At 35.5% G+C, this 27,369-nt stretch overlaps 4 protein-coding genes and 1 pseudogene across 6 annotated transcripts; 3 read left to right on the top strand and 2 right to left on the bottom strand.

Moving 5' to 3' along the window:
• Window positions 1-20: 20 nt before the first annotated feature.
• On the top strand, window positions 21-10,889 carry LOC126923526 (uncharacterized). Its single transcript, XM_050737059.1, has 7 exons — window positions 21-778; window positions 861-3,156; window positions 3,994-4,541; window positions 4,901-5,036; window positions 5,113-5,291; window positions 5,543-5,686; window positions 5,904-10,889. Exons 2-7 carry the CDS (start codon window positions 2,976-2,978, stop codon window positions 6,366-6,368), a joined length of 1,653 nt encoding a protein of 550 aa, XP_050593016.1. The 5' UTR covers window positions 21-778; window positions 861-2,975; the 3' UTR covers window positions 6,369-10,889.
• LOC126923661 (uncharacterized) lies at window positions 10,631-12,686 on the top strand (annotated as a pseudogene).
• A 2,795-nt stretch (window positions 12,687-15,481) lies between these two features.
• LOC126923522 (T-box transcription factor T) lies at window positions 15,482-20,607 on the top strand. Of its 2 annotated transcripts, none has more exons than XM_050737055.1 (6): window positions 15,482-16,269; window positions 18,125-18,220; window positions 18,422-18,665; window positions 18,798-18,951; window positions 19,205-19,267; window positions 19,365-20,607. In XM_050737055.1, exons 1-6 carry the CDS (start codon window positions 15,962-15,964, stop codon window positions 20,186-20,188), a joined length of 1,689 nt encoding a protein of 562 aa, XP_050593012.1. In that variant the 5' UTR covers window positions 15,482-15,961; the 3' UTR covers window positions 20,189-20,607. The 2 variants fall into 2 exon arrangements, with proteins under 2 accessions (XP_050593012.1, XP_050593011.1); XM_050737054.1 differs by having other exon boundaries at window positions 19,070-19,267.
• Window positions 20,608-20,696: 89 nt separating this feature from the next.
• LOC126923529 (E3 ubiquitin-protein ligase parkin) lies at window positions 20,697-23,544 on the bottom strand. Its single transcript, XM_050737064.1, has 8 exons — window positions 22,964-23,544; window positions 22,653-22,854; window positions 22,163-22,523; window positions 21,890-22,091; window positions 21,666-21,821; window positions 21,460-21,582; window positions 21,302-21,386; window positions 20,697-21,227 (listed from the first exon to the last, which is right to left on the bottom strand). The coding sequence occupies exons 1-8, from the start codon at window positions 23,219-23,221 to the stop codon at window positions 21,118-21,120; spliced, it is 1,497 nt and encodes a 498-aa protein (XP_050593021.1). The 5' UTR covers window positions 23,222-23,544; the 3' UTR covers window positions 20,697-21,117.
• A 287-nt stretch (window positions 23,545-23,831) lies between these two features.
• LOC126923527 (uncharacterized) lies at window positions 23,832-27,187 on the bottom strand. Of its 2 annotated transcripts, XM_050737061.1 has the most exons (5): window positions 26,811-27,186; window positions 25,622-26,726; window positions 24,941-25,189; window positions 24,635-24,870; window positions 23,832-24,535 (listed from the first exon to the last, which is right to left on the bottom strand). In XM_050737061.1, exons 2-5 carry the CDS (start codon window positions 26,280-26,282, stop codon window positions 24,140-24,142), a joined length of 1,542 nt encoding a protein of 513 aa, XP_050593018.1. In that variant the 5' UTR covers window positions 26,283-26,726; window positions 26,811-27,186; the 3' UTR covers window positions 23,832-24,139. The 2 variants fall into 2 exon arrangements, with proteins under 2 accessions (XP_050593018.1, XP_050593017.1); XM_050737060.1 differs by having other exon boundaries at window positions 23,832-24,870; window positions 26,811-27,187.
• Window positions 27,188-27,369: the final 182 nt, after the last annotated feature.

Genomic DNA, 27,369 nt, shown 5'->3' with positions numbered 1-27,369 from the left:
GGGTGACGCACGGTCGCTCCAAGGGAAGCCGTCAAAATGTCGAGGCTTGTGCATCCAGCGGGCATATCGAGCCAAAGACACGCGGGGGAGGAGTGTCCCCCCTCTCTCTCTTTCTCTCTTCCCTCTGTGTGTAGTGTGTAACGATCGTCGGTCATCGATCCGCCATCGCATCGACGCGATGCTCGGTTGCTCGAGAAAACGAGAGCCTCCCGTCGTTGTGAACGTCACGCGGATTTTCCTTGAAAAGTACGCTTAGGATCGATCAAATGGTGTCTGTCTTATGTTTGATTATGACTGGAATTTTACAATTAATGACCAGATAGCAGTTAACAATGAAAGTAGACTCAATTAAAATATATGTTTTTAACAGATCAACTCCATCGAGACTAATCATTATTTTTTAAATCGTATATTCTAATGCTAAAATTAAAAATTTTAGAAAGCGAAGTTGATCAGTTTAGTTTTTGAGCGGTTAATATAAAATAAGTTAGGATAGTTATGATCTAAGAGGAGGATAGGATGTGAATAAGAATTCTGAGATTTAGGAAGAGATTATTGCGGCAGAATCTGTAGGGTGACTTTGTAAAGCTTCTCCCAAAACTGTTTGGTATACAACTCCTAAAATGAGTACAATAAGTGCTCGTATAGCGCGATAAAAAATTACCGCAGACCCCGTATAACAAGGAGGAAGAATTGCTGCAGTCCTCGTAACGGGGTAGATAAATTTCAAAATGCAGCAAAATGCAGGGATCTCCACTTGTGCACGAATTCTCCGGTGGTTAAGTATTTTACAATAAAAAATTCCACGCTCCATAAAACGGTACTCTATTTTCCATTTCTAATAACTTTTCAAATTCCAGGTTATGGATTGCAAATATGTCGCCAGTATTTTTCAAACGAAGAAAGAAGAACGAAACAAAATCTGCATTTTAAAGATACCATATCCATTTAACAAATAGTGCATCCGTGGAATTACGTTTCAATCTAAAAAAAAAAAAAAAAAAAAAAAAAGAAGAGAAAGGAAAAAGGCGATATGGACCAGCACACAGCAGCCGGAGCAAACGATCCATTTAAAAGGCGAGTTCGAACTCTGGGTAATCGATGATAGTCGCCGAGTGGAGGGATGGTAGCAAGAATAACACGACACCTCGATCAACTGTTCTTTCCTGAACAAAAACACGTTCAATTTCAAGTGAGACGGATCCTCTGACGAACGATTAACGAGAGGAAGCTTCTACGAATCGATAGGCGGCGAAAAGGGGGTTTCTTGGGATATTTTGCGCACACCGCAGAGACGTTGGAGGCCGGAACTCTTTTCGTTCACCTCGTGGCTCGAACGCTCCTCGCCTCTCCGGGGTAGGGAAAAAGCCACCCTCTTGTTAGACCGAGCCCTCCCCTCTATCCCTCTGGAGCTCCGTCGGATTCGTCGATGACGAAACGCACACGTAAATTCGTGGACGTGCACGGTGCTGCCGCTCGCAAAATCAGTGCGACCCAAGTGCACCGCGAGGCAGGAACGCGGGTCTCCCGTGCGCGGCCTGTCGTTCCCGCTTGCGGCACGCGCGCCTCTTCCACAGGAGTATCAGTCAGATAGCGAGAGACACTCGCGTAAATAGGTCGTTGGATACCGCCGTTGATTCTATAGTAAATAGTCAAGCGAAATTAACGAATAGTGGTCGACGTCTCGAAAGAAGTGACAATGGGAAACGTCAGTTGAAAATAAAAGAAGCATATAGTTGATACGAACGTGTAATAGATGCTGACAACTGACTGGAGTGACTAACGTTTAGATTTAGTCGAGGTGACTAAACAAACATCGTGAAAGAGGAAATGATTGGAATGGAAAAACGATCAGTGCGTTAAACATCGTAGTTTTGCATTGGAGATTAGATGTACGTTGTTGTTTTCTCTTTTTCTGGTGAATCAATCAGTGATGTTGAGTAAATAAAATGTAGATGGATGGAAGAGACTGATTTATTTAAATGGAAATGAATTTTACATATGACTGTCATCAAGATTGATTAAATGAAAAAAAAAATAAATAAATAAATAAATAAAAATTATGAAAAACAGAAGAAGAAGCTGAAACATAGTATGATGGAAGAAATAAAATTGCAGAATGTAGATACAGACTTTCCTGTTCAACAGAACTAATTTGATTTCGAAAATAACTTTGGATTGAATTGTCTACGATAAGCACGGAAATAAACCACTGATATCGATTGTCGACAGAGAAACGTGAATTGGAGATGCGTGGCGGTCGAACGAACTAGAAGAGAAAAACGGGCGTGCGGGAGGTGTTGAAAGAAGAGAAAAAGCTTTGAGCATCGATCTTGCGGCTGATGCAGCTACTATGACGCGGGTTGTCCGATACATTCAACTGTATCCAGTGTGGAATCGACGGGTCGCGTGGCCCACGAGACGGGATCTACGGGGCTATAGTTAGTAAGCTAGGCCAGTCTTCGCGAATTGGATCAGTGGCTACGGTCGGTGTAAACGATGACGGCGAGGAGGACGAGGACAACGTCGGCGGGTACGACAATGACGCCACGCGCGACGGGACTAAAAACGCTGGGTCTTCCCGACGGAATGCAGGAGGCCGATCGAACGCCTCCCGATGTACCCTCTTTTTACGTGGTCTTCCCACGTAAACTCTATTCGGTGACGTGTATCATGAAAGAATAAAATTCAAGAAAGATCCAACGAAATTAGAAGAAAAAAGAAAAAAGAAGAAAAAAAGGGGCCAATTTTCCGATTCTTCCAAATAATAAAGAAAAAGGAAACGAACAAAAGAAAACAGAAAAGAGACTAAATTCGAAACTCGGTTCGAAGCATCCGTGGAAAATGTAAATTCGCCTCTGGTTATGTGTTCAAGGCTTACTTGGTAGGATTTAATGTGCAATCGTGGCTGATAAGCTTCGGGAAGTAAAGAAGTCGTTCTTTGCGGCGCGATAAGGACCACATTGGTCGCAAAGATGGACTGCTGCAACTACGTCGAGGCTTACGCGGCAGGGAGCCACTTTTATCAACAACAACATTACTTTTGCTATGAAAACGCGAGCACCGATTACGGTGGCTATGAACCGCCGCCGATTTCCAGCGCGATCGAAACTACTGCGCGATACAACGGGACTGTACCGCCTGCGTATCCGACAGGTAGATGTTTTAGAAATTTTCAACAAGCACGGCCGATTTTATTCTCCGTTTAAAACATTCGTTATATTTCTTCCGACTTGGCGATTTCTTTAACGTTTGTCATATTTCTTTAGAGCTGTCGATTATTTCAAGTGGTTCTTATAGGTATAGATTGTTTTTTGGAGAAGAATTATGTCAGTATGAATGCGTCATTAAAATTGTAATAGTACTGACAGAAATTGATAAAATTAAATTCAATTTAGGTGTATTGTGTTTTAAATTTGAAGTTGAGAATGTTAGAAAATACAGTAATAAGAAGATCTAGCGCGCCTGCGTGGAAGCTACGACAATAAGTATTATGGAAACATTGCTTTATACTGTCTTCAAATATCTTATATTTCTACATAGTTAAAAGTATTTTATATTCTTTTATAGCAAAGTAACTGAAAATATGATGGAGTCAACGTCAAAGGAGTAGTATTTTTATAACACAAAGTTCTATAGTAGTGAATTATTGAAAATTCCAGCAGTAGTTCCTTAAATAAAAATGAAGAACCTGCATTTATTCAGAGAGAGGCTAAATCTTTTATGATTTGCATTTCTTATCTAGTTCTTCGGGTGGCAAGGATATACAGAGTGACTCAAAAGTATTCATTCATTATCATTACTATTTCATCATTTTACATGGGATATTGTATATCTGTACTCGATACTTTTCATATAATTTCATATTTATACTTACAAAAAATAACTGTATATATATAAATAATTATATATAATAAAATTTATTTATGTGAAATAAAATAAAATTATAATTTCTGTAATAAATAAAATCGAATACATTCACCTGTTTGACAGATTACGTGTACAATCCGAAGGAGGCGAGACTGCGGAAGGCGATGCGCGAACAGAGTCGCGAGCTATCCAGGCGATCGATCTTGCAGAGCGCGATCGCTCGAGCGGGCGTGATCGCTGGTCCAGTCACATCCGGTGGTTTCCTAGATCATCAGCATCGTTTTGGTTGCGTGTCCACAGTCAACTTGCCGATGAATTCATCCGTGGAATCGGATCGAGCCACGGAACCGTGGTTCCAGTCGACGTCTCGTCCAAAGCCGATCCATTCGCCCCGAATGACCGATTGGTACGGCAACGTGACTGATCCTATCGAGAGACTGCAAGTAATGGGTGCGATGCATCAGCGTGGCCTCGATAAATGCAAAGACGTGATGAGGAATCAGGCTGTGGCCAACGTAGCCAATAACGTGACCGCTGAATGCGGTGCTACATTTTCAAATAACGGATATCCGGTTGATTTCACCGATGTTAGTCGAGAAAGGGACTTACGTCGCCAAGAGAATATGGAGTACAGCGAATTTCCTGATGGTCAAAAGTGGCATCCTTATCAGGTGAGGGTTGTTTCCGGAATCATCTGAAAAAAAAGTTATGTAATTTTAAAGTTTGTCAGCAATTAGGAGTTTTTAATATTTGGTAGCTTTGCAGAATTTTAATTGATAAAATACATTCATGTTATTTGTCTTCTCGCAGAAATCTATCTAAAGTATAAAATGATTTTAGAATTCTTGTACCTCTTAAAAGCTATTTTTTATATCTAAAAGTTTTCCAATATTTTAATGAACAAAATATACTGATATACTTTTTTTGTTTCTTCTCTCATAGAAATCTAGAAAAAATCTTCTACATAGATTTCTCAATCCTTCTTTTTAAATGATATATTTTCTTGAAGAGCTTCTACAAATCATTGCAGAATGGCGAAGGTGCTCATCAACATCCCAGAACTTCTCATCCTTCTCAGATGAGCAACATTCTTCACCCAAATATTCAAAGTCCAGGTTCACACGGACACGAACCGTGGGGTCAATTTTGTCATGGCGTGCTGCCACGTAAGTAAAGATAAAATCCAATAGAAAGTTTAGGAAACTGCCGGAGAATGTATTATTTTCTAATGTAATTTTATAGACACTCCGCCTATGCCTCGAAACGTTGGAGTCCGTGGGCCGCGACACACTCTGCTGTTACAGGATCGTATGCCCCCTAGACACTGTGAGTTTTCCGAGGAAGCACCGCGAATGATGTATCATCCAACTAAGCTCGATATCGAGAACGTACGAGCATCGTACACACCCCCTGAGCACCAGGTTTTTCCTTTTTCTAATTTATATATAAAATATAATACGAACCGCTCGGAAAACAAACTTTAACTAGATACCAAAGCTAAAAATTTTACATTATAATACTGCAAATTAAAGAACGTAAAGAAATTTGTCTGTCTCATTGACACACAGAAATGCAGTAATTTCTAGATTTTTACAGAGAACTGTTTCATTCTGTTATACACAGGAATTTTTACCTAAACCTAATACGTAATAACAATAGAAATATTTTCTAGATGCCGAGATTACTTGAAACCTCAGTAAATTCTATCATGGACTCTGCGTCCACAATAAGGATTCGTCGTGAGGATGATGGCCCCAGGTGGGAGCCAAGCACTATGAATAACAGAATGTCTATGGATAATCTAGTTCCAACAACGGTATAACATTCATTCCACTAAATAAATATTAACCCCTCAATCTTTATAAATGAGCCTCTCAAAAGTCAAATTGATCAATTCTATTATTTGTCAATATTTTAACTTTATTAAGTCGATACTCAAGAAACAAATTACTACTCACTTCCACGAGTGAGAGGCCACTGAGAGGCTCAAATACTATATAATTCAATAATTACTAAATATTTTGAACCATCAGGAATCTAGTATATCACGCGATAAAGAACATGAATCTCGTCGATCAGCTGAAAGATTCGAGTCAAAGAAGAAGAGCATCAGTAAGCAACCGTTGCCTGGTTTTCACCAAGCATTCGGTTCGACGGAGATTGGCAGGTTCTCCAGATCGGAGTTTTTCGTGAACATGGTGGGCGAGAGCGGCGGAAACGTGGAAGTCGCCGACACGGAAAGTATTACTGTAAGTACAGATCGTATGTCAGAGGTAAACGGATCGACAGTGACCACTGCGACGCACGGTACGTCGGTAATTACTACGACCGCGACGACGACCGTCAGGTCTTTCGACGGCGATGAAAGCGAGGAGGCGAGTTTCGACGAGTCGAACAACGACCTCGTCGCTCCGACGTCGATGGGTATGTATTGCAGCCAACCAAGTATTCCTCGTTGGCATAGACCTCACATAGGCGCTATAGGTAGCGAAATTTAAAGCAAATCATTAATTCTTTCGCGGGCTAACGTGTTTCCCAATTGAAAGTCTGACGGAAGGGAACTATGTGATTCTAATCATTTTCAAAAGTGCGAGTATGTAACCGGAGCATTTTCTCTCGCAATTTTCTTTCTGGATACAGTGGTTTATGAAAGAATTTTGAACTGTTGCGTCCAAAGGAGCGAAGAAAGAGCGACTGAACAAATCTCTACACTATGTGATGTATACGTAGATATTTGCAAAACTTGATCAAACGTGTTTTCAACCTTGTGTGTATGATTCAATTATGAATGGAGTTGCTCTTTGCCGTGGAATTTTTTTACGAGTTTACGAATGCTGCGTTTATTTATAGATTCTAATTAGCCCCCGAAAGGAATTAGCAATTCATCAAGGACGCGAATTGCGTCCAGTTGTCTGTAGGATTAAATTATTCCCTCCGATGTTCAAGTTACCCGATAATATTCTGTACGTGGAGAGAGAATCGTCTGTTATTCGTAATTGATAACTCTCAGCTAAGTTGTTCGAATCGATTTCGCGAGTAAGACAAATTTCTCCAATTTGTACAAACATTACGCGTTAGACTTTGACTCGCCGGGGAATATAAATGGCGTACGAAACATCCCGGCAAACTGCACACACGTTTGTCGAGATTGTGCCTTTAAGAGATCTGTGGAGCTATTAAAGGTCTTCAAAATTTTTGATCGAATCAAAAATATAAAATCAAAAGCAGCACGATATTCGCGGGTCTCGTACGTCAACTATGAAGTTGAGCAACTTACATCGATGTATTATATTAAAAGGCTAGAAATTTTGGCGAAACAGATATCGCATATCATCTTTAAAAAGAAACGACCCTTTTCTTCGACGTGAAAAGTATTTCAAAAATACTAAATATTGTTTAAAGTATTTTTTTTAATAGCAAATTTATTCTGATAACACAGACGTTGTAAAATATAAAGAATTTTGTGAGTTGCTCAAACTTGGTAAAGAAATATAATCAAAATGTGTCGATGGAAGTATTTAATCGGCACCTTCCATCAAGTTGTTAGATATCGCCGATGATACACTGAGATTAGTGTACCGACGATGAATTATATAATTATATTAAATATATATTTAAAAAAGTAAATATATATATATACATATATATATATATATTGTACTTATATGTATAATGGAGGAACGAAAACGCGCGACGAAAAGGTATTTAAGTTATTTAGTAGAATATTTAGACGACACGTATTGCTGCGCGGAGAAACGTATGAATAAAAGTGAACATTAATATCGCGAACGTAGGAAGTCGAGAAACCGACGAAATACACACCGTTCCGCTCGTGAAAAATATGTTTTTTCTGAAGGGGATGCACGGTATTTTTGCATTTGGAGCTCCTTTTATTTCTTCACTGCAAAATAATCTGAAATATGTCAAAAATGGAAGACAAATATCGCAACTTCAGCATGTTAATGCAGTAAAAGATAAGTAAAAAAGTTGGATTGTATAAGAGAAGTTTGTAAGTTAAGACTGTAGACAGTAAGACTGTAGTTATAATGTAAACTCAAAAATATGGCATGTAATTTATTGAAACTTTTTTATATATCCATTTTAACGTACGTTTAATATTCCATTTATTATAGTAACTTTGGGACCTTTGGAAAATATACTTAGAAAGAAAAAATGTTTTTAGAATCTCCGCATTAACGTTCTGACAAGTGCGATATTATATAGAAAAATGCAAAGTTCACCTTATTAATTATGTTCTTCTTATATGTGACATTGATACTTTTGCTATTCAATTTGTATTTCATTAGAACTTAGGTTTCATTAAATTAAAAAATTTTTCTTATGTAAGAAACGATCTCCGATATTGTCTTGAGTGAGAATGAAATATTTTTTATTATTTCTATTTTTCTTTTCTTTTTGATCGAGTTCTGAGTCCCGTGCAGGTACCTATGACTCGTGTTGATTGATCTATCGGTACATCGACTTAACATAATTCGTGCCAGCTACCCTGTACCTATAATGGGACCAAATTAAAAGAGAAGCTTTTATTTCGCGTTCACCGTCGCGCTTACGTCCCGCGTATTTTATCGTGTATGAAAACCTTCCCCCGTTCCGTTCGATCGATTGCCTCGAACAAGAGGCAAAAATTTGTATTGAAACGTGAAATGTTCTTTAACACGTTCGATGTTATTTCAAGCAAATGGTTATTATCGATCTATTTAAAAATTGCACTGAATTGCGTTCAATTATATTTCAGTCTTTTATCTTCAATTGTACCAAAATCAATTGTAGAAATTAGAATTTTTAATGTAAAGAAGATAGCTTTAAATGTAAAAATGTTTAATTTTTCCTTTACTTTGATTTCTGTAAATTTTTTTCTAATGCTATTTTAAATTGATTTGCGTACTAAGATGCTTCATTTATCATGACATGGAGCGTGTTAATTGAAAATCTACGTGAAAGTAAATGAATTCACGAGGAACGTGTTGTGCTGTTTAGCAAGATGAATTAGTGTTCCATCGATCAAATACATTGTTTAAATATCGTGTGATCATCGTTTATAATGAATATCGTTCGAGCGTAATAGAAATATTTAGCGATGGTAATTCAACATTCGACTTTTTTGTTCTTGGACGTATAGAAACGTCCAAGAAGCATGGAATGATGTAAATGCTGTGATTTGTTTTAAAATTAAACGAGCGTAGTTTATAGTGGTACACAGTGGGGGAACGCTGAATATCGTCGCGACGTGAGGAAAGGCGAGTTGTGATAAAAAGAGAATAAAAATTCTGTAAGAAATTTTGACGATACATGTAATTGTCTGTCTAGTACGATCGATTATCGGGGCCCTCTTGCACAATTAAACTAATGTTATTAGCGGAATTTTACAAGTTATCAGTGTGGATAAATTCTTTAACAGAGCAAGATTTGCGTTAAAACGAGTAAAGTTGAAGGTGTCAATTTTGCAAATTGTAAGCCAACCAATTGCCCTATTTGACGTAATGCTATAAAAGTATGCGACAAAAGTTTTTAATCTTTACAACTTATCACTTGTAAGTTCACTAATGTTATTAATTAGATTATCGTGCAAGAGAGCTCAGTTGTTTTAACTTTTGGATTATTAGTAAGAGCACAAACCACTCCAACGAGGTCCAATCTTTCGAAACGTCTCGTCATTAAAGAAATTTAGGGATAGTCGAAGAAAAATCCTTTCGCTCTGCGGTGTATACTTCCATAATTTATTTCACATTTTAACTCTTCAAATTTTATTAATATAAGATATTTATATTTATTAGTATAAATATGACTATAAAGAAATGCAGAGATAGTAGGGGGAGGAGGGGAGGAGGAAATCTTTCACTATATTATTATACATCTGTATAATGAACTTCAAGTTCGAACAGCGATAAAAGATGGACCTAATACAGCAGGAAATTGCCAGCATCTCGTGGATGGAACAAAAGTTAAGACAACCGAGGAAGTTTCTTCGATTCTATCACGCCAACCTCGTCGTCTCCAAAACGTGAATCCTATGACGAAATTTTAGCGATGCGTTAATTACTTGGAAATTTTAATAATTTTGTTACTTTATTGACCTGTCTTGTTGGCGATGCAGACTGTAACATAGAATTATGACTTACACGTCTTACGATTAAGGACGAATAAACCATAATCCACGTTTCATTATTGGCAACGATATTAAACGTAGAGGTAGAACTGGTAAAAAAGAAGGAGAGGAAGAAGAAAACAAAAAAAACAAAAAAAATGTTCAGTCAGTGATAGAAGAACAAAAAGAAAGGGAAGAACAACGTGAAAATGATTGCGACTAACAGGAAAACGTAACCCGTATTATAACTCGTAAACGACTTTCTGTCTAATTATTAGCTAATTATTATCATTCTAACCGGTAGGAAACGTGCTAAGGGATTGAAATGTACAGAAAAACGATTATGAACCACCGTACATCTCTTAAATCCTACAAGTGCCAAGTTGGTGAGAAAAGTCCTTACAAAGGCTCGTGTTATTAAGTATCAAATTCGAACGCAAGAAGGAAAGAAGTATATTTCGCGAACATTTAACTCTATCAGTTTCCATGTAATTAAATTAGGTTCTTGTATTATCAGATTGATGGAACGTCAGTGGCTCGTTGGTATTAACGAGATATAAAATTCGAGATACGTTTCATTTAACATTGATTCGAAATGAAATTTATTAAAGAATAGAACTGATAGAGTTAACGCAGATAGAATGGAACTTAATGATGACGAACATGCTTTTATTCGCGTACAATTATGTACATGGAACTATAACAATACCGGTATTATTGAGCTTAAATTCACTTTTAATTCGAACACGTTACTAGCTTAAGGAACCAAGTTCTTTAACGAGATTCGACAGAAAAATAATGAAAATGTTTAAACGAAGATCGAACGTAAGCAGTGTAACGAAAATAAACGGATATCTATACGACAGTATAGAAGTAAAAAAAAAAAGGGCAAAAAAAGAAAATTATGAAATTATGAAGTCTGTTTTATTTTCCTCAGTTACTCCCGAAGACTTACCTCTCCACTCCTGTTGCCTTTCCTTTTTCATCGAGATCCTGTGGGATCCTGGGTACCTCGGCTGCTATTCATAGAATCACGGAAAGCAGAGAAATTTTGTCGCGAATCATGCAGGAGGAATGCTGCTGGTTCGCCACTCAATCCAGATGTTCCAGGATTTCGGATGACGTCGTGGTAAGAATGATTCGATGAACTGAAACTTGAATCGACAAAATAAAATAAGTCAGATTTGCAAAATAAAAGTACTCTTTAATGCGAAAAATATTTTGCAGACAAATGAGACACGTAGAAGATAAATTGGTCAACTTCATTCAAAGTAACCATTCAATCTTTGCATAATTAAACTAATCACATACATATATTCTGGAACTAATACAGAGAATCTTTTGAGATGTAATAGTTGATCATTGGCTTCTAAGTGACTCAAATATCAGATGTATATAGTATTTATACAAAATGAAATTAGTAGATAAATATCAAACATCTATGTAAAATATTAATTTAGTGGACTCATTAATTTTGTCACATACTTTGGTCTTGCTAACAAGATGTTTATAAAGGGAAACCTATGTCTTCCTATATATAATTTAGTATAATCAATACAATTTTAGTACAAATTAAAAATGTAACTACAAAAATATCAATTCACCTAAAATTGTAGAATTGCACGGCTTTTCTGGATTGCTCTCATCATGCAAGAAATAAAGAGTGGTACTGTCAAAACAAAGCGATGACCCATCCGTCGGAAGTGCTGCGTCAACGAGAGAATTACGACTCTTTCGTCAACGAAAGAGGTGATGGAGGCTATGTAATAATCGGCACATCTGCCGATGGAAATCGAAACAACAGCAGTAGTACGGAGGACGATGAATTTGCTAACGAAACTCGTAAGCAAATGACTTTGAAGATGGAGAACACTGGCACTCCGAAACGTTCGAGCTTTACCTCCGAGAAGAACGATGGAAACGTTTGACAAGATTACTTCAGAGATCATAACGTTTTATAAAAAAAAATATCAATCTTTATTGGTAAGAGTGACATTTCTCGAAAAATATAGAATTTTTGGAACATACAGGAAGACAGTGAACAAGTCGTTAGAAGGATACTGTTTAGTTCCTGGCTATTAAGGAATTATAAAATCGTTTCTTTTAATACGTTCTACTCTTAAATAACTTTCAGTATATTAATAATTTGGAAATATTAAAAACAATACGTGTACCATGTTCTCTTGTACATTCATCTTAAGTTGACAAAAATATATTGTTCGTAAATTGAAAGAGCGTCATAGAGTATCATTATTCGATTATACTATGGAAGCGTAATTAATTAATCTTTGTAGGAAATATAATACGAATCTCTCACAAACAAAACTAGTCAGCTCCACATTTTGTCAATTCTCTAATTTCATTAAGTACATAAGTACAGCATTAATGTTCAATTCTGAAGAAACAAATGTCAAAATAAATTATAGATAGATAAAGAAATAGAGTTCACAACATCGTCTCTTTTTTCTAGGCTTCGATTTATGAAATTGACCAATGTGACTTCTGAACAGCTGATATAATGAATTACTATATCGTTGTGAATAAATTTTTTTACAAATACTCAATAATCGCACATGTGTGCATATTACTTATCTTAAAATAAAAAATAATTACTTTTCTCTTAAATAACTTCGTCCCTTGACTAAAACTAGTGAGGTGGTTTAAACGTGTAGGTTGTTTGATAAGAAACGAGTGGATGAATTTGTAATGGTCAGTGTATTAAAATTCGTATAAGTAGAAGAGATAGTGTACGTTAGTTGTAATTGTCGCTCGCTTAATACTCTTATGCCGACCGCAGAAAGGATAACAATTCGCCTGTCCTAGGTAGCACGTTCATGCATTTATATCGATGAACGTTACCGCAAAAGATTGAAAGTTGAAGTTCTTATGTCCCGGCTGAAGATTACAAATAACAAAAATAACTATCTGTCCCGAGTTCGTCTGCCTCTAGACTTTGTGAACCAATCGTTAGGATTCAAAGGCACTGTAATATGGGCCTCTCCCAGATTCGAATTTTCCATTGACTTTTTCTACGCTCATGCGACGCTACACTAGGATTAAGATTAATTCCACTATGTATTTTAAAAAAAATTCATCCTCGAATTTCATTCGTCAAACGAAAGAAAAGGAAAGGCATTGTTTGAAGTTGTCGGTGATCGGTAAAAGGAATTGATCGCTTCCGTTTGTGTGTAAGGATTCGGTAGAATGCAATTTGTAAATAAAGGAACAAAAACCCATCCGTAGATGGTTTATCACGGTGATCGTAATCGTGGATGTTTATTGTAGATGAGCCAGGAGAAGGCGGCATTCTTCAAAAGCGATGGACGAACATCGTGGACCTCCCAATCCGTCAGGTGAGCTACCTAATCGGCAGGTAGTGACGGACGGGATATCCATATCGTAAACGAGTCGTACAGACGTTGAACATCTTGTAAAATTTTCGAGATAAAGGATCTCTTTTTTTTATTGCCACCGTTGATGCATCTGAAACCCGGAATTGCAACTGTGAGATGTAGTATCGGTAACTTTTCTGTTGTTTAATTAGATATAAGGCGTAATAAAGCTATAAAACGATTATAAATAGGAATTAGTAACGCACAAATGCGTCATATTGGACGTTTTAGCAAATACTTAATTATTTACGAATTTTTTAGTCTTTCCAGATATTACGTTTGAAAATAATTCTTGGGATCCTGGACTGAAAATGGAAGATTTCTTCTCTAATTTTTGGTATGATTATTTTACCCATAGTAATTGGCCTTGTATAGTAATTTCAAGGAATATCGAAATTATTCGACGCTTCTTTAACGCATGAAAATATCAATTTTACCACTGGAATTATTCAGAAATTTTCTTATTTATGCACTCAAATTATTCAATTATTATTCAAGTTTCTCAATAGTTGAAATAATTTATCCTCCTAGGTTGAAAATGGAAGATTTCTTTAAATTTTGGTACAAAAATCATCTATCTTACGTGTTCCAATAATCCAAAGATCTTCGATAATTTTAGAAATATTAAAAATGTTCAAAATGGCAAAACTGCAAATGGAATATCCGTTCCTCGACTCTGTTTGAAAGTCGGCGTCACATGGCATCGATTTTGCTAATAACCGAAGTGCACAGGCAACCGTTGAACAAATTAAGGATCGACGATGGGTAGATGGTATTCGTTTAACAGAGATAACTTCTCCGTTACGTGTTTGGTGGCTTCGCTGCGCCGATATCGCGACTTTTCCCTCTACAAAATTACTAGGACAAATATCAGTCAGGGCTGAATGGTTACTTTACCAGCCAAAACCGCGCACGATAGCAAACAAGAAACGGTCCTGCTCAAATATCTACTCGCGATACATAGGCCAGTCGGACGTAACTTGCTGTTGATTTTTGTCATTTGACTCGAAATGGTCAGTCAGACTGTCTGTCCGTCGAAATGGTTAACTGTTTCGCCTTGCAGCTACGTTCCTCTGACATTTTCCAGAAACGAATAATTCTCAACGAAAAACAGCTGCGCTTATTAGTAGATAAACCCCATTTAAAAAGATAAAAAAATATTTAAAACTAATATTTCTTTTGTAAAATGGAAATGAACAAGTTGACATGTACTACACCGATGATTTAACGAATGGTAACTACATTTTATTTCACAACCATCCAATTATTCTAAAACATAATTACCATTATGCAGCTTATCTTATTTCTTCTTTTCTTCAAAGTTGTCGATGATCTTGTTCAGATAAGTGTCGCCGAACGTCACCATATCGAGTAACACATTGATATTGTAACACGTTGAAAACCCGGAAGACAAATACCACGATCTTCTTCAAATCTGATTATCATCTTCGGACTCCTCGTCGATGATTCTTGATTGATCTATTTAATCGGCGGCTATTTTCCCGGCTGCACTTCGATCATAGAATTTCAAGAAAATATCGGCAGACACCTCGTGAAACCCGTGAACCATCGCGCGATGAACGAGCAAACAAATCTTACGATGAAGAAAGAGAGACCGATGCGTAGATCGCAAGCTCCAGGTGATCGGAACGCGCGTACCAGCGAAGACGACTGTCGACGACTGTCGCGTGGGCGGACTGGCTAGCCTCGTGCTTTCGAGAGGATCGACCAACCGTTGTGGAATCGTAAAATGGTCCCGTGCATGGATTGGCTGAGGAAACGTAGGAAAGGCGGCAACCAATGTCCTCTATCTTCGAAAAGAATCTAACCGCCAGTGAAATCGCTCTGACGAAGCATGGATCCTGGTGGCCAATCGACGATTTCGCCTTGGAGGTATCGAGGGTCCGCCATGCTGCCCCGAAGCTTTCCTAATTTAGAGTTTAATTAGCACCCAAGGAACAGGAGAACCGTGCACAGGCATCGATTGGACGGTTACCATCGTGGCAACAAAGAGGAAAAAGACGTCGAACAGAGACGATGATATGTCAGCAGTCAGTGTTCGGCTCGTCTTCGCCGACTAGTGTGAAATATCGCGCCCAAGTGTTACGAGCACGGCCACGCGGCCGCGGGACCGAATAGTCTCGTCGAGAAATAGATTTTCCATCCTTGTTCGCATCCTTCTTCCGACGCTTTGTCTCTTCTTCTGCCCTCGACTTCTATTCTTCTTCTTCTTTCATCCTTGACGATCGTTAATTCGGAAAATCGAACTGGATTATATAGTTTCAAGGAAAGAACAGTTTCGCTTGTATTTTGTTACCACTAATCTTCCGTTTTCGTCTTTCATCTTGTGTCTTCGTCAAATCTGGCAATAGTGACTCGATTAATTTAGAAAATAGTGTTTGATAATAATAAATGTTTAAGCATATATCGGATCGAAGGATAACTGAGATTGTACGTTTCTTCTTTTGAAAACTGAATTGTGAAGTATAAAAGGAAAAAGCTCGAGAGAAGTGTTTTTGGTGAACCTCTCCCGAGTTGCGGCTCGGGTCACAGAGGTCGAGGAACGAGCTCTGAGCGTCAAAGAAACGGGAAGATGCAGCCAGCACCGGCTACACCTGGTTCTCCAACACGGTCATCCTGTTGTGAACGAGATCGCGAGAGGGAAGTGCACGAAGATCGTGGAAGGGAACGGAACAGCGCTGGAAGACAAAGTCGGACGATTGCCGAGGAGGACCACGAAGAGAGAAGCAACGAGAGGACGGTGATTTCGGGGCAGAACCTTGGTACCATGACTGTCAGCGGAAATCAGGGATTGCCTCTTTCTTTGTCTCTCGAGGACAGAGATTTGTGGACCAAGTTCCAGTGTTTGACCAATGAAATGATTGTTACGAAAAATGGAAGGTGAGTGGATGGTCTGTGAAACTTCTAGGAATCCTATTAAGATATTCATGTATAAAATTAGTAGAAGTAAACTTAGTAAATTTAGCGAAGGAAGTAGTGATATCATCGCGAACGTTCCTCTTCTCTTGCAACGAAGATTATTGTTTGATGGCGTGGTTTTTTCAAATTCAGTTTTGTAATGAAATTATGGCAACTGTCAATTGGAAAAAAAACATCGATGCATTAAATATGAACGATTTACCGATGAGTCACTTGCACGTTTAAAATAGTACATCATAGGTTTCACATTTAAGAAGCTCGAAGGATCCGTTGGCTGAAAGATCCGAAGCAAAGATGGCTCTCCGTCGCGCGTAAAAATGTATTAATTAGAGTGTCGGTGCGAACAAGCTAGAAGGTAAAAATAATAGTTCATATACACCGGGGTAAAAGGAGAGAAAAAAAATGCCGCTTGTGGAATGGAAAAAAGGATCATTGCAAAATGCTACGAAGATTTAGATGATTCACGCGAATGAATATTCTATGTTTGCTTCGAGAACGGGATAACAGTCTTCCCTTTCAATTCAACAAGTTATTCGTAGTTCTTTCGCGAATGCAAATTGATAAGGAAAACTTGATCGATAACAAATATTTTTTCTCGATTCTTTACATATCTTCGTTTTTTTCCTTTTCGTCGATTCTAAGATTCGATTAAGATCAATTGGAAGACTGAGAATCATAATGGTGTAAATCAGTTCATTACCATTTTTCACGAAATAATATCCTGCGTTCGTTGTTGTACAAAGTTCGTTAGATCTTTTCAAGTCATGAAAACGACTGAGAATAAAGCGAAGTAGAACTTGATCGATTATGAAACTGAACTTTGAAGAGTTGAAATATGTGACTAGATCGAAATTCTTAAAATTTTGATCTCGACAATTATGATTTTCATCTCTGCCATCCATTCTAAGAAATAGTAAATCTCGATAACTAAAATATTTAGTTTTCTGACTTTAGTTTTCTATTGTTGAAAGAAATGTTAATACCATTCCATACGCCGTAAATTTGAAGTTAGAACTAAGAGATTATACAAATATTATCGACAATCGAATATATGTGTCACATAATTAAACCGCAAAATATTATGCAAATTCATATTTTTACGAACAAATTAAAAAAAAAACAATAGCTAGATAGAGATTTATTTCATCTTGGAAGCGTTATAACGAGTAATTTACTATGCATACCTTGTAAATTCTTACATATTATATCCATTTGATATTTAAACTTTAAACACTTTTGTATTTAAATATTTCCCATAAATGCATAAAAATCCACGGTTTAATCACGATACGCAACATTCTTCCTACAAAAAAAAAAAAAAAAAATATTCGAATCGAACAAGTGAAAAATGAGGTGAGCAAAAATTTGAGTAGAGGAACTAGCTTCGATGCTTCTTCGGTCGGTAGATCAAAAGATATTCGCCACAACGTGTCCTGACCGGCTACTTTTATGATTCGTATATTATTAAAAACGATTACAGTTTGTCGACCGCGTTTTTCGTGCGCGGACATCGGTGTTCCCAGGTACACAAGCAGAAATGGGAGAATGTTTTACGTAGGATTGTGGCCATCGTAAAATTTTATTGCCGGCGGCTCGATTCTTCTGCCGTCCGCCGCCTTCAGTGTTACTTTCATTAGTGTTTATAAAAGTCCTGCTTTTCTTTTAGATGTCTTCTTTCGTTATCATTTTACAAAACGTCTTATGGTAGCTAGTACCATTAAGAATTAAATTTAGTTAAAGATAAAGGGAACGCGCAGCTAATAAAAATCCTTCATGGAACTATGATCTTTATCTGCGTCTACGATTTTGCTTTCAGACGCATGTTTCCTGTAGTCAAAGTGGTTGCAAGGGGGTTGGAACCGAAAGCTATGTACACTCTTCTTCTTGAATTCGTTCAAGTGGATCCACACAGGTAACAAAGTGCAGAATTGAACTCTGTTGTGTCTTTTTCCTTTGGATCATTTTAGACTCGATCATGTTCTTGTTGATATGCATAATTTCTAGTTTCAAGCGTACGCTGAAATATTTCTTAAAATATTAAAAATCTTATTACTTGTTTCTTGCCTGTTGAATTGTCTGTATTGTTTAAAAATTTTCAAAATTCTATTGATAGATGGAAATACGTTAACGGAGAATGGGTCCCAGGCGGAAAAGCGGAAGTCGCCCCACCAAATCCGATTTACATCCATCCTGAGAGTCCAAATTTTGGATCTCATTGGATGAAAGAAGCGGTATCGTTCGCTAAAGTGAAGCTGACAAACAAATCCAATGGAAACGGTCAAATTATGCTAAACTCCCTACACAAATATGAACCTCGAGTTCATCTAGTTCGTGTAGACGCGGTGGAGGAAAGAACGGTACTAATATTCCATACATTTCTTCAGTTTGTAATTTATTATAATACTAATTATAAAAATGATATATAAAGAAAATTTGGAATTATGATGAACTGTCATTTGGAGATATTTTAATATGGAAATGATATTTAGGTGTTGACTTACCGTTATCCTGAGACGCAATTCATAGCGGTGACAGCTTACCAGAACGAAGAAGTCACAAATTTGAAGATTAAATACAATCCTTTCGCGAAAGCGTTCCTCGATGCTAAAGAAAGACCTGCCGATCCGCAGACCTATCCGCAATGTAAGTTAGTTGATTACGAATTATTAATATTATCTAAAATTTTAATTAAATACATGATAATTGATAAAGTATCATAATTGATGAAATATTTAAGAGAGTATCGAATTATAAATTACAGACACGGGCGCTTGGTTTTTGCCACAACCTACTATGGGATACGAATATAACACAGCCACGGCCATTGCGGCCGCACAAAATCAAGCGTCAGTGACGGTCAATAATCATCTCCCTAATTCTTGTACCGTTTCTACAGCTGCCCATAGGAATACCTGCAGATCGGCGCCTTACACTCTCAGACATAAATACATTCAAGATGGTGAGTTCTTAGCTCAGTTATTAATTTTATAATATTTTTTTTATTTTTAGAAGAAGTATGTAATACTCATATTATTTGAAATTAATAATCGTTACAGAACAACGCACAGATCCATATGGCTCAGTACAACTGTTGCATTCCACAGCGTATGTAGCAGCACCAGGCTGGTCACCACGTAGTCCGGAATCCCTGCAGAACCTAAATCCAGCTTGTCTACCGCCCACGCAGGAATGGCCCACGTCTCCTTCACCGTCACCAACCTCATCTTCTCACGCGGTATTTAGTAGAGGCGTTGTTGGAACTGCGTCTCCAACCACCGCTACAGGATGTACTCTATATGTACCATCAAACTTATCTTCTGTCCCTCAAGAGCATAGTCATTGCACTGATACTTCAGCTTGGATTCATCCTACAACTTTGTCAGAGCAACAACAGCAGCAACAACAATCTTACTTGAACTTGAACTTACATTTACATCACCAAATGTCATCTTATACATCAGTTCCTCATACAGGGTTACATCATTCTCTACACCCAAATGGAACAGATGCTGTTCCTTCTGTCGACGAGTATGTTCATGAATATCATGCCTCTCCAGTTCAATCTACGACGCCTGATCGTCACTCACAGCATCACCATTCTCAAATGTTACACATGCAACCAATTCAACAAACTGGAACAGTATCACCTGTTAGTGTCGAATATGATACTCCTTCTAAGGAACATCATATATCTGTTAGTTATTCTGAACAAAACACGGATACGTTGAATGATGTACAGGCAGATGAAAACAGGAGATACTTGACAACGGTGATTGATAGACATCACCGGCAAGATTCGGATATTACAAATAACGAACATCAAGCTGCAGCTTGGACTCCACTGACACCACCGCCTGCACCACAAACTACAGCAATTTGATTTCTGTATGTGATACAAATAATTTTATTTAAGATATGGAGTTGCTACTTGATAATTTCTATACTTGTTTTAATAGTTAGGTGACTAAGTATGAACAAGTCGTAAACCACAGTATCCTGCTGTATGCAATACGAATGAGTTTATATAATTGAAATTATTGATAGAATATATAGAAATTAGATACAAAGAGAAATATCGAAATAAATATCGCGAACACGCAAATAAAAATATCGGAATAACGAGACTAATCAATCCGATAGATTGTTAAATTAGTTACTTACTTAAATACTTTGTAATTATCTAATCAAATTTAATGTCAATTTCTGAAAAATGAATCCGTCCTAAAATCGTGTCTTGATGTTTTTAGATAATATGTATTAAAGATAACATAATCGTTATAATAAAATACAGTAAACATATACATACCATTTTACATACCTTCCTCGGTATTAAAAAGAGTACTCTGAAGTCGTGAGATGATTTGTTCATGTCGTGATATACAATAATCTATTCATAAACAAATGCTCATGTATATACATTTTTTAAATAGAACGAAGAGAAAGCACTTTTACATTTTGTTCGTAACAACTCGCTAAAATTTATATACAAATTTATAATTGTTATATATACATACAATGATTAATTAGATTCATACACAGCGAAGTTTTTACAGAGCAAAAAAGATTTTAATAAATTCATAATTTATATAATTACAAAATAGTACAATGAAAAAAGGACTAAAATGTTATTTCTCACTTCAAAAGATACCCACAATCCTACAAAATTCGTTTCCACATACTACCTTGAATTGACTAGTATAATTGACTAGTGTAATTCACGACAGTAATGATTGTATTTCTAATTCTTCTACTTTATTTATATTTATACGAAATAATATTCTATACTTTTATGATATAAATAATTATAAATTATCCAAACCAATGATTGCCCATGCAGTCTCTTGTCCATTCCGTCTGACATACCCAGCACCAATGGTAATTACATCCAGCTCTAGTACAAACCATGTGCATGCATCCTCCTAGAAAATAATATGTGAGTATTAAATAGAAAATTTATTAAACATCTTAATTTTTTTTCAACATTTTAAGGTACCATCTCTTTCAGTTGGTGTTCTACACTTTGGACAAGGTTTTGTTAAAATTCTAATAGTTTTATTGCTGGCTTCATCCCATTTTGCCTAAACGAAAAATCATAAATATGACATTTATGATTAACGAATAAATATAATATAAGGAGAATATTTTGCATACATCGTTAGCTCTCCGTGGATCAACTGAATACCCAGATTTATGTATTGTATTCAAAGACTCAGATGGTTGTAATTCACATTCTCCTAAATGGTAGCCTTGTAAACATCGTCTACAAAAAACGTACTAAACATAAAAATATATTATTAATATTTTGATTTATTTAAAATTTTTGTACTTTATAAAATATTTTATCTATACATAATTACCCCACAACCACCAATACATTGAATCTTTTTACATTCTTCACTATCATCATCTGGTGATTCTGGTATAATGCCCATGCCACAATCTGGTCTTGGACATAAAACTCCACCAGCACGTAAAACATATTCTTCTGTACTAAATCTCTGATACTGTTCGTACTATATCATATATAAATAATTAATATTTAAAAACTTTTTGAAACTTGCATATTTATGATATAAGGTACCTGCTCAGAGGTAAGAAGACGAAAATGATGTACTTCTGGAATGAAAGAATTTTGACATCCTGTTGGGCATGGAAGTGTATAATATCCTTTAATGTCATCAAATTGAAATTGACGTTCTCTTAGACGAATTGAACAATAGTCTTTGAAACAATCAAGGCAAGTTACATGGCCAGCTTCACATGGGAAGACCAAGACCATATCCCTATAAATAACCTATATTTGAAAATGTTGTTAATTATTTTTTGCTGATATGAAGATCAACAAATTATTCACCTAACATCTGTACAGGCAAGGCAAGGTATTCTTCCTAAATTTGGTTTTATAAGATACAAAGGAACAGCCTCATCTCCTTCTCCTAAACTAGCATGTTTCCCACATTTGAAATAAAAACGTGCATATAAAACTTGGGATTCAGTGTCACTGGATATAAATGTGGGTGCTGGACAAAAATCATTTTCACAATGAACTGTTATTCTTTTTGGTTGTAATACATCTGGCCAACACTGAGGATCTCTATCTACCGTAACTGCTCCACTATTACAGGTTGCACATCTGACTCTTAATTTACCAACTGTGACAGCTTTGCATGGTGTTGAACAATATACAAAAAAATGTGCTGGATTTCCATGTTTCTCTATAAAAATATATAAAAATAAATAATATATTATTTATATAAAATCATAACTAGTCATGCTAGTCATATTTATTTAGTATTCGCTTTAACCACTTGTGTTTACCCTTTAAAAGGCTACGATTATTCTACCTTCCATGGTTAAATTTTCTTGTGGATCTGATTCATCTAATGGTAAATCAGTAAGAGTTTCATTCATTGGCTTTCCTCCGCTATCATTTAATTCAGATATTTCCAAAGACTCGTCAATGGTGTTAGTATCTCTATTTTTATTTAACCTCTGTGATGAAGTTCGAATTGCATGTAATATACTTTGCTGACCCAAATCGCATTCCTATAACAAAAGTTTTGATTAAGGGGTGAGGTTATCATACTTGTAACTGCACTGTACTTTAAAAATACGTATTGGGAACAAGTTATCTTCGAAAATACATGAGGCTTACTTCTATTATCGTTGAATTATGCAGCTCTTTCCCTGCAAATATTATTTTTATGTCTTCAGGTGATATTCCCATTTGAAATGCCACTATCTCTTTTACGTTCTTTATATCCCATTTTGGGTCCAAATCAACGGGGAATGTATTTCCAGTATTGGTTTTCACGTATATACTCAATGAATTTGTTAATTTTCGTTTACTAAACCAAATTAGTTGTAACATCTTAAGAAACACATTCCGTATGAAGCCAAAGAAGAAACTCATACCGTTAATGCGAACTTCCTTTATTTTGATCTTCTTTAAAGAAGAAAAAGGATAGAGTGCGTCAGCAAAAACATACCATGAAATCTAAATCAAGTATTTTCACAAGATGATCAGTGTTGTAATTTATAGTATAATTTAGACGTGGACCGAAATGAAACGACAACAGAATGAATCCTGCGACATCTCCAACGATATGGATAACTAGAAATTCTAGAAAGAAATTCTAGGAAATTCAGTCGTCAAGATTTATAAGAAATTTTCAAGTGCGTCATACATATGTTTGTGACTTAACCTCTTTCGCAGCATCTATTATCTGCTATTACCTTTATACATTTGTATATATATATATATATATATATATATATATATGTATTTTATAACAAATTTAATACAATTTTAAAGAATATATTTCAATTATTTTTATATTTCTCACATTGTAAAAAATAGAAAAATCGAATTAGTTTACAATTACTTCTGAGTGAATAATACAATTTACTTGATTGTGCAAATAACTGTAAGAAAATTTTCAAAATAATAGTTAATAATAGAAAATAACAGATAAATAATTATAAAATAAATGAAAACAGTGAATAGGAATCATTAAAAATCATTTTTCTGTATACGAGAATGAATGCTATATTTCTTTTTGAATCGAACGTGTTGATACTTATTATACATACGTACATATAATTTACACAACACAAATTCGATATCAAAAAGATAGTTCATAATTTACAAAAAAGATCGAGCAAGTGTTTCACAATTTTCGCAATTTTCATAACATTGAGAAAATATCGCAAATTATAAATTATTCAATATTCTATAATATTGAATCTTCTTTGAGTATAAATATATAATTATATAAATAAATAAATTTATAGTTTGCACGTAGTATTTAAATACAAATTATGAGATTCACTACTTTTGTTCGGCCATTTTATATTTTTTTATACCGTTTAATATTTCTATCGATTTAATCGTAGGTTTATCTTTCAGTTTGATTAGTCTTAGTCTTTTTTTATCTTTTTCTCTGTCATCCAATTCAGTTTTACTCACTCTTTTCAGTGAACGTATTCTAGAATCAGAATTAGTATCTTTTGAAGTTGAAGGTATTTCGTTGTCAACCATCATTCTCTTTTTCTTTAATCGTAATGCGAATCGACGTATTTGATTTATCCTTTGCAGTTCCAAGTCTGATACATTCGCCATTGTTGTTCTGGATCTCTTCGATTCGAAATCATCAAGAAAACTTTTTATTCTTTTTCTCTTGTTATTCGGATTGCTTTTTAAATCTTTGGCATTTTTTTTAGTATTCTGCAAATATATTAAAGAAGAAGAACTAGAATAAGAACTAAAAGGAGATCTAGAATGAGAACTAGGAGGAGAACTAGAAAAAGATTCTGGTTCATCTACTTGTTCTTTTTGATCCCTGCACTTTTGAAGAAATTGATTTAGAGTCATCCCTTCAATATTATCTTCTTTATTATTAAGAAAATTGTACACGTCGGGTCTATAGCAAACTCGAACCCATTTTTGCGAAGATTTATCCCAATATCCACGCACAATATCCATATCTTCAGGCAACTCTGATTTAACCTCTTTAAAAATAGATCTTCCTTCATGATCATTTTGGATTATAGAATTTTCATCTGGTTTTATTAATTTATGTGCGCATTAACATTTAGGCAGAATAGAATTTAGAGGTTAATATTTTAATACCTTTTTCATTCCCGTTCCTCGTTTGCCTATATTTCTTTAATCGTGATTTTTGTGTGTTACCAGTTGGCCCAAGATACCTGCTGATATTTTTACAATTATTTTTAACAAATTCATCCCAGAGAACATCACTTGATGTTGTTGGAGCTGATACATTGATCAACCACTGCTTGCATTTTTCGATTCTTATATCATTTTTGTTCTTTGCTTTGTTTCCGAGACCTAGATACGTATTAACTATATTTTCTTTTCCTAAAAAACGTTATAATGTACCATTAATACACATATCTTAGGAAAAACAGTTGTTTTCTTAAATAATTGGGGAGCTTGTAAGTTTAATCAAATGCAGGTCTTTTATTAAATAGTTGAATTGTTACTTATCAATTTTTCTTTAATTTATAAACATAAAAGGAATAAAGTTCTTTAAATTATAAGTATTAATTTATACATATGAAACTTCTAGTGCAATTTACTCAATTTACTATTTTTTCTTGTTAGCTCTTTTCCTAGAAAGTTTCCCAACTTTAATATTACTAGACTCTGGTATTATCAAATGAAACATATCAATAGTTGATAAAAGATTCTTATGGACTTTTTTCCAAAAAGTCTCCCAATTTTTACATTATTAAATTCTAATATTATTAAATATTATAGAAGATATCAATATTAATATAAAATAATTACTTAGACATAATGCATCCTCCTCATCATCAGAATCATCGAATAGACAAGGAAAAGGTAAATCTCTCACAGGAAGTTTGCCTTCATTCTCTTTAAAATCAAGTCTTTCTGGACTTTCGATATCCCATGTACGCGGTAGCAAAATCGGTGACTGTAAACGATCTTCGACAAAACAAGGAGCTTCCCGAATCCTTTCTGGCGATCTCAAGTCTTTAAACAAGACACTACTGTCAGATCCAGAAGTAGCTTTTTGGGAAAATTTCTCTGTTGATTTGTTAATTGGAGGTAGAGGGGAATCTTCGTTACACGTTTCCCAATCTGTATTAGGATCTACCTTTACAATCGATTTCTTTGTTTTGCATTTCTTTTTTCTTGTTTCTTTTCTCTTTTCTTTCCCATGATTACCTCTCACAGTTCCTTTTAATTTCGATGTCTTTTGCTGCAATTTCTTTTTTTTCCTCTTTTGCTTACCATCAGAAATTCTAACTAAAATTTGGTTTTTACTTTGTTCTTTTGCCGAGGAAGGATTGGAATCAACTCCAGATATGCTTATGCTACTTGGCCGCTTAGGTTTCCCTTTTAATGGTGTACTACAAAAATTCGAACTTTTTTTGCAGGTACTTACAGTGTGTCTTCTTTGTGGCTTCTCAGACGAAGAAGACATTTTATTTTTTTTATGTTTACAATTTATCTTTTGATATGTTGAATATTTGATTCATGAGTATATCACTTATTTCGTTTGAACAGAGCTCATTGATAGCTTCTGATATCACCCGGAAATGTTGCTACAGCTTTGAAGAGAGGGTTGTATATGAGATACCTGCGTGATTCACGTTCGAAGGGGTTCTCTAATATCGTGTTTCTTCTTCCGTTTTATTTGCACGAGAATAAAGGATTCTTGTTATCGTGTTTTTAAAGAGGCGAGAAAATAATTAAATATTTGAATATCTCAATTAGTTAGTTTTTAGGCTTTCTTGAAAATTTTAATGGAGTATTTAAGGTACTTTGAATATTGTTTAAATTTTGTGATTTCATTGAAAGTTTGATAATTCAGTGATTTCAAATTATGTGATTTTTCACAAAACAAAATTTGTTAATCTGATGAGTTCTGTAATCAAAAATCACTGTATTCTGTGATTTCCCAAAAATTAAAGATTTCCGAATTCGATAATTCTCTACAAATGAAACTTACCAAACTTGCAGACCGTCACAACTCAAAATTGTCGTACTTTATAATTCTTCACTGCACAAAATTAATATTATATTCAGTGGTTGTTCGCAGTTCATGATTTTTAAATTTGATTTCTTCGCTATCCAAAATTTCAAAATTTCACAATTCAATATTTCCGTGTTTATTAATCTCCCGCAAATGAAGATTTGTATATTCGTTAAACTTTTTCAAGTATGATACTTTATCAAATTTCAAAAACTACAATTTTACTATCTAACAGTGTAAAACGCAAACGTTACAAAATTTACGTTTTAGAGTCGTGAATGCTAATTGTTCCCGGCGTTAATGTCTGCAAACGACTGGGGACTGTTACCAGTGTAAAGTCTTTCAAATTTGACCTGTAAATATATATTAGATATAAGAAACGGATAGGAAACTGTTTCCGTATTTAAGTATGACAGAGTTAAATGATTATGTTTGAAATAAAACACTTATTTTCATGACTATGAATAACGTATTTGCTTTCTACCTGGGAAATGCTAAGAGACAATGTTTATATATAAATTACTAAAGAAAAGCG

The sequence above is a fragment of the Bombus affinis genome, chromosome 13 (assembly GCF_024516045.1).
Source record: "Bombus affinis isolate iyBomAffi1 chromosome 13, iyBomAffi1.2, whole genome shotgun sequence".
Lineage (NCBI taxonomy): Eukaryota > Metazoa > Arthropoda > Insecta > Hymenoptera > Apidae > Bombus > Bombus affinis.
The sequence above is the reverse complement of the archived record's forward strand: the minus strand, read 5'-3'. Positions and strand labels throughout refer to the sequence as shown.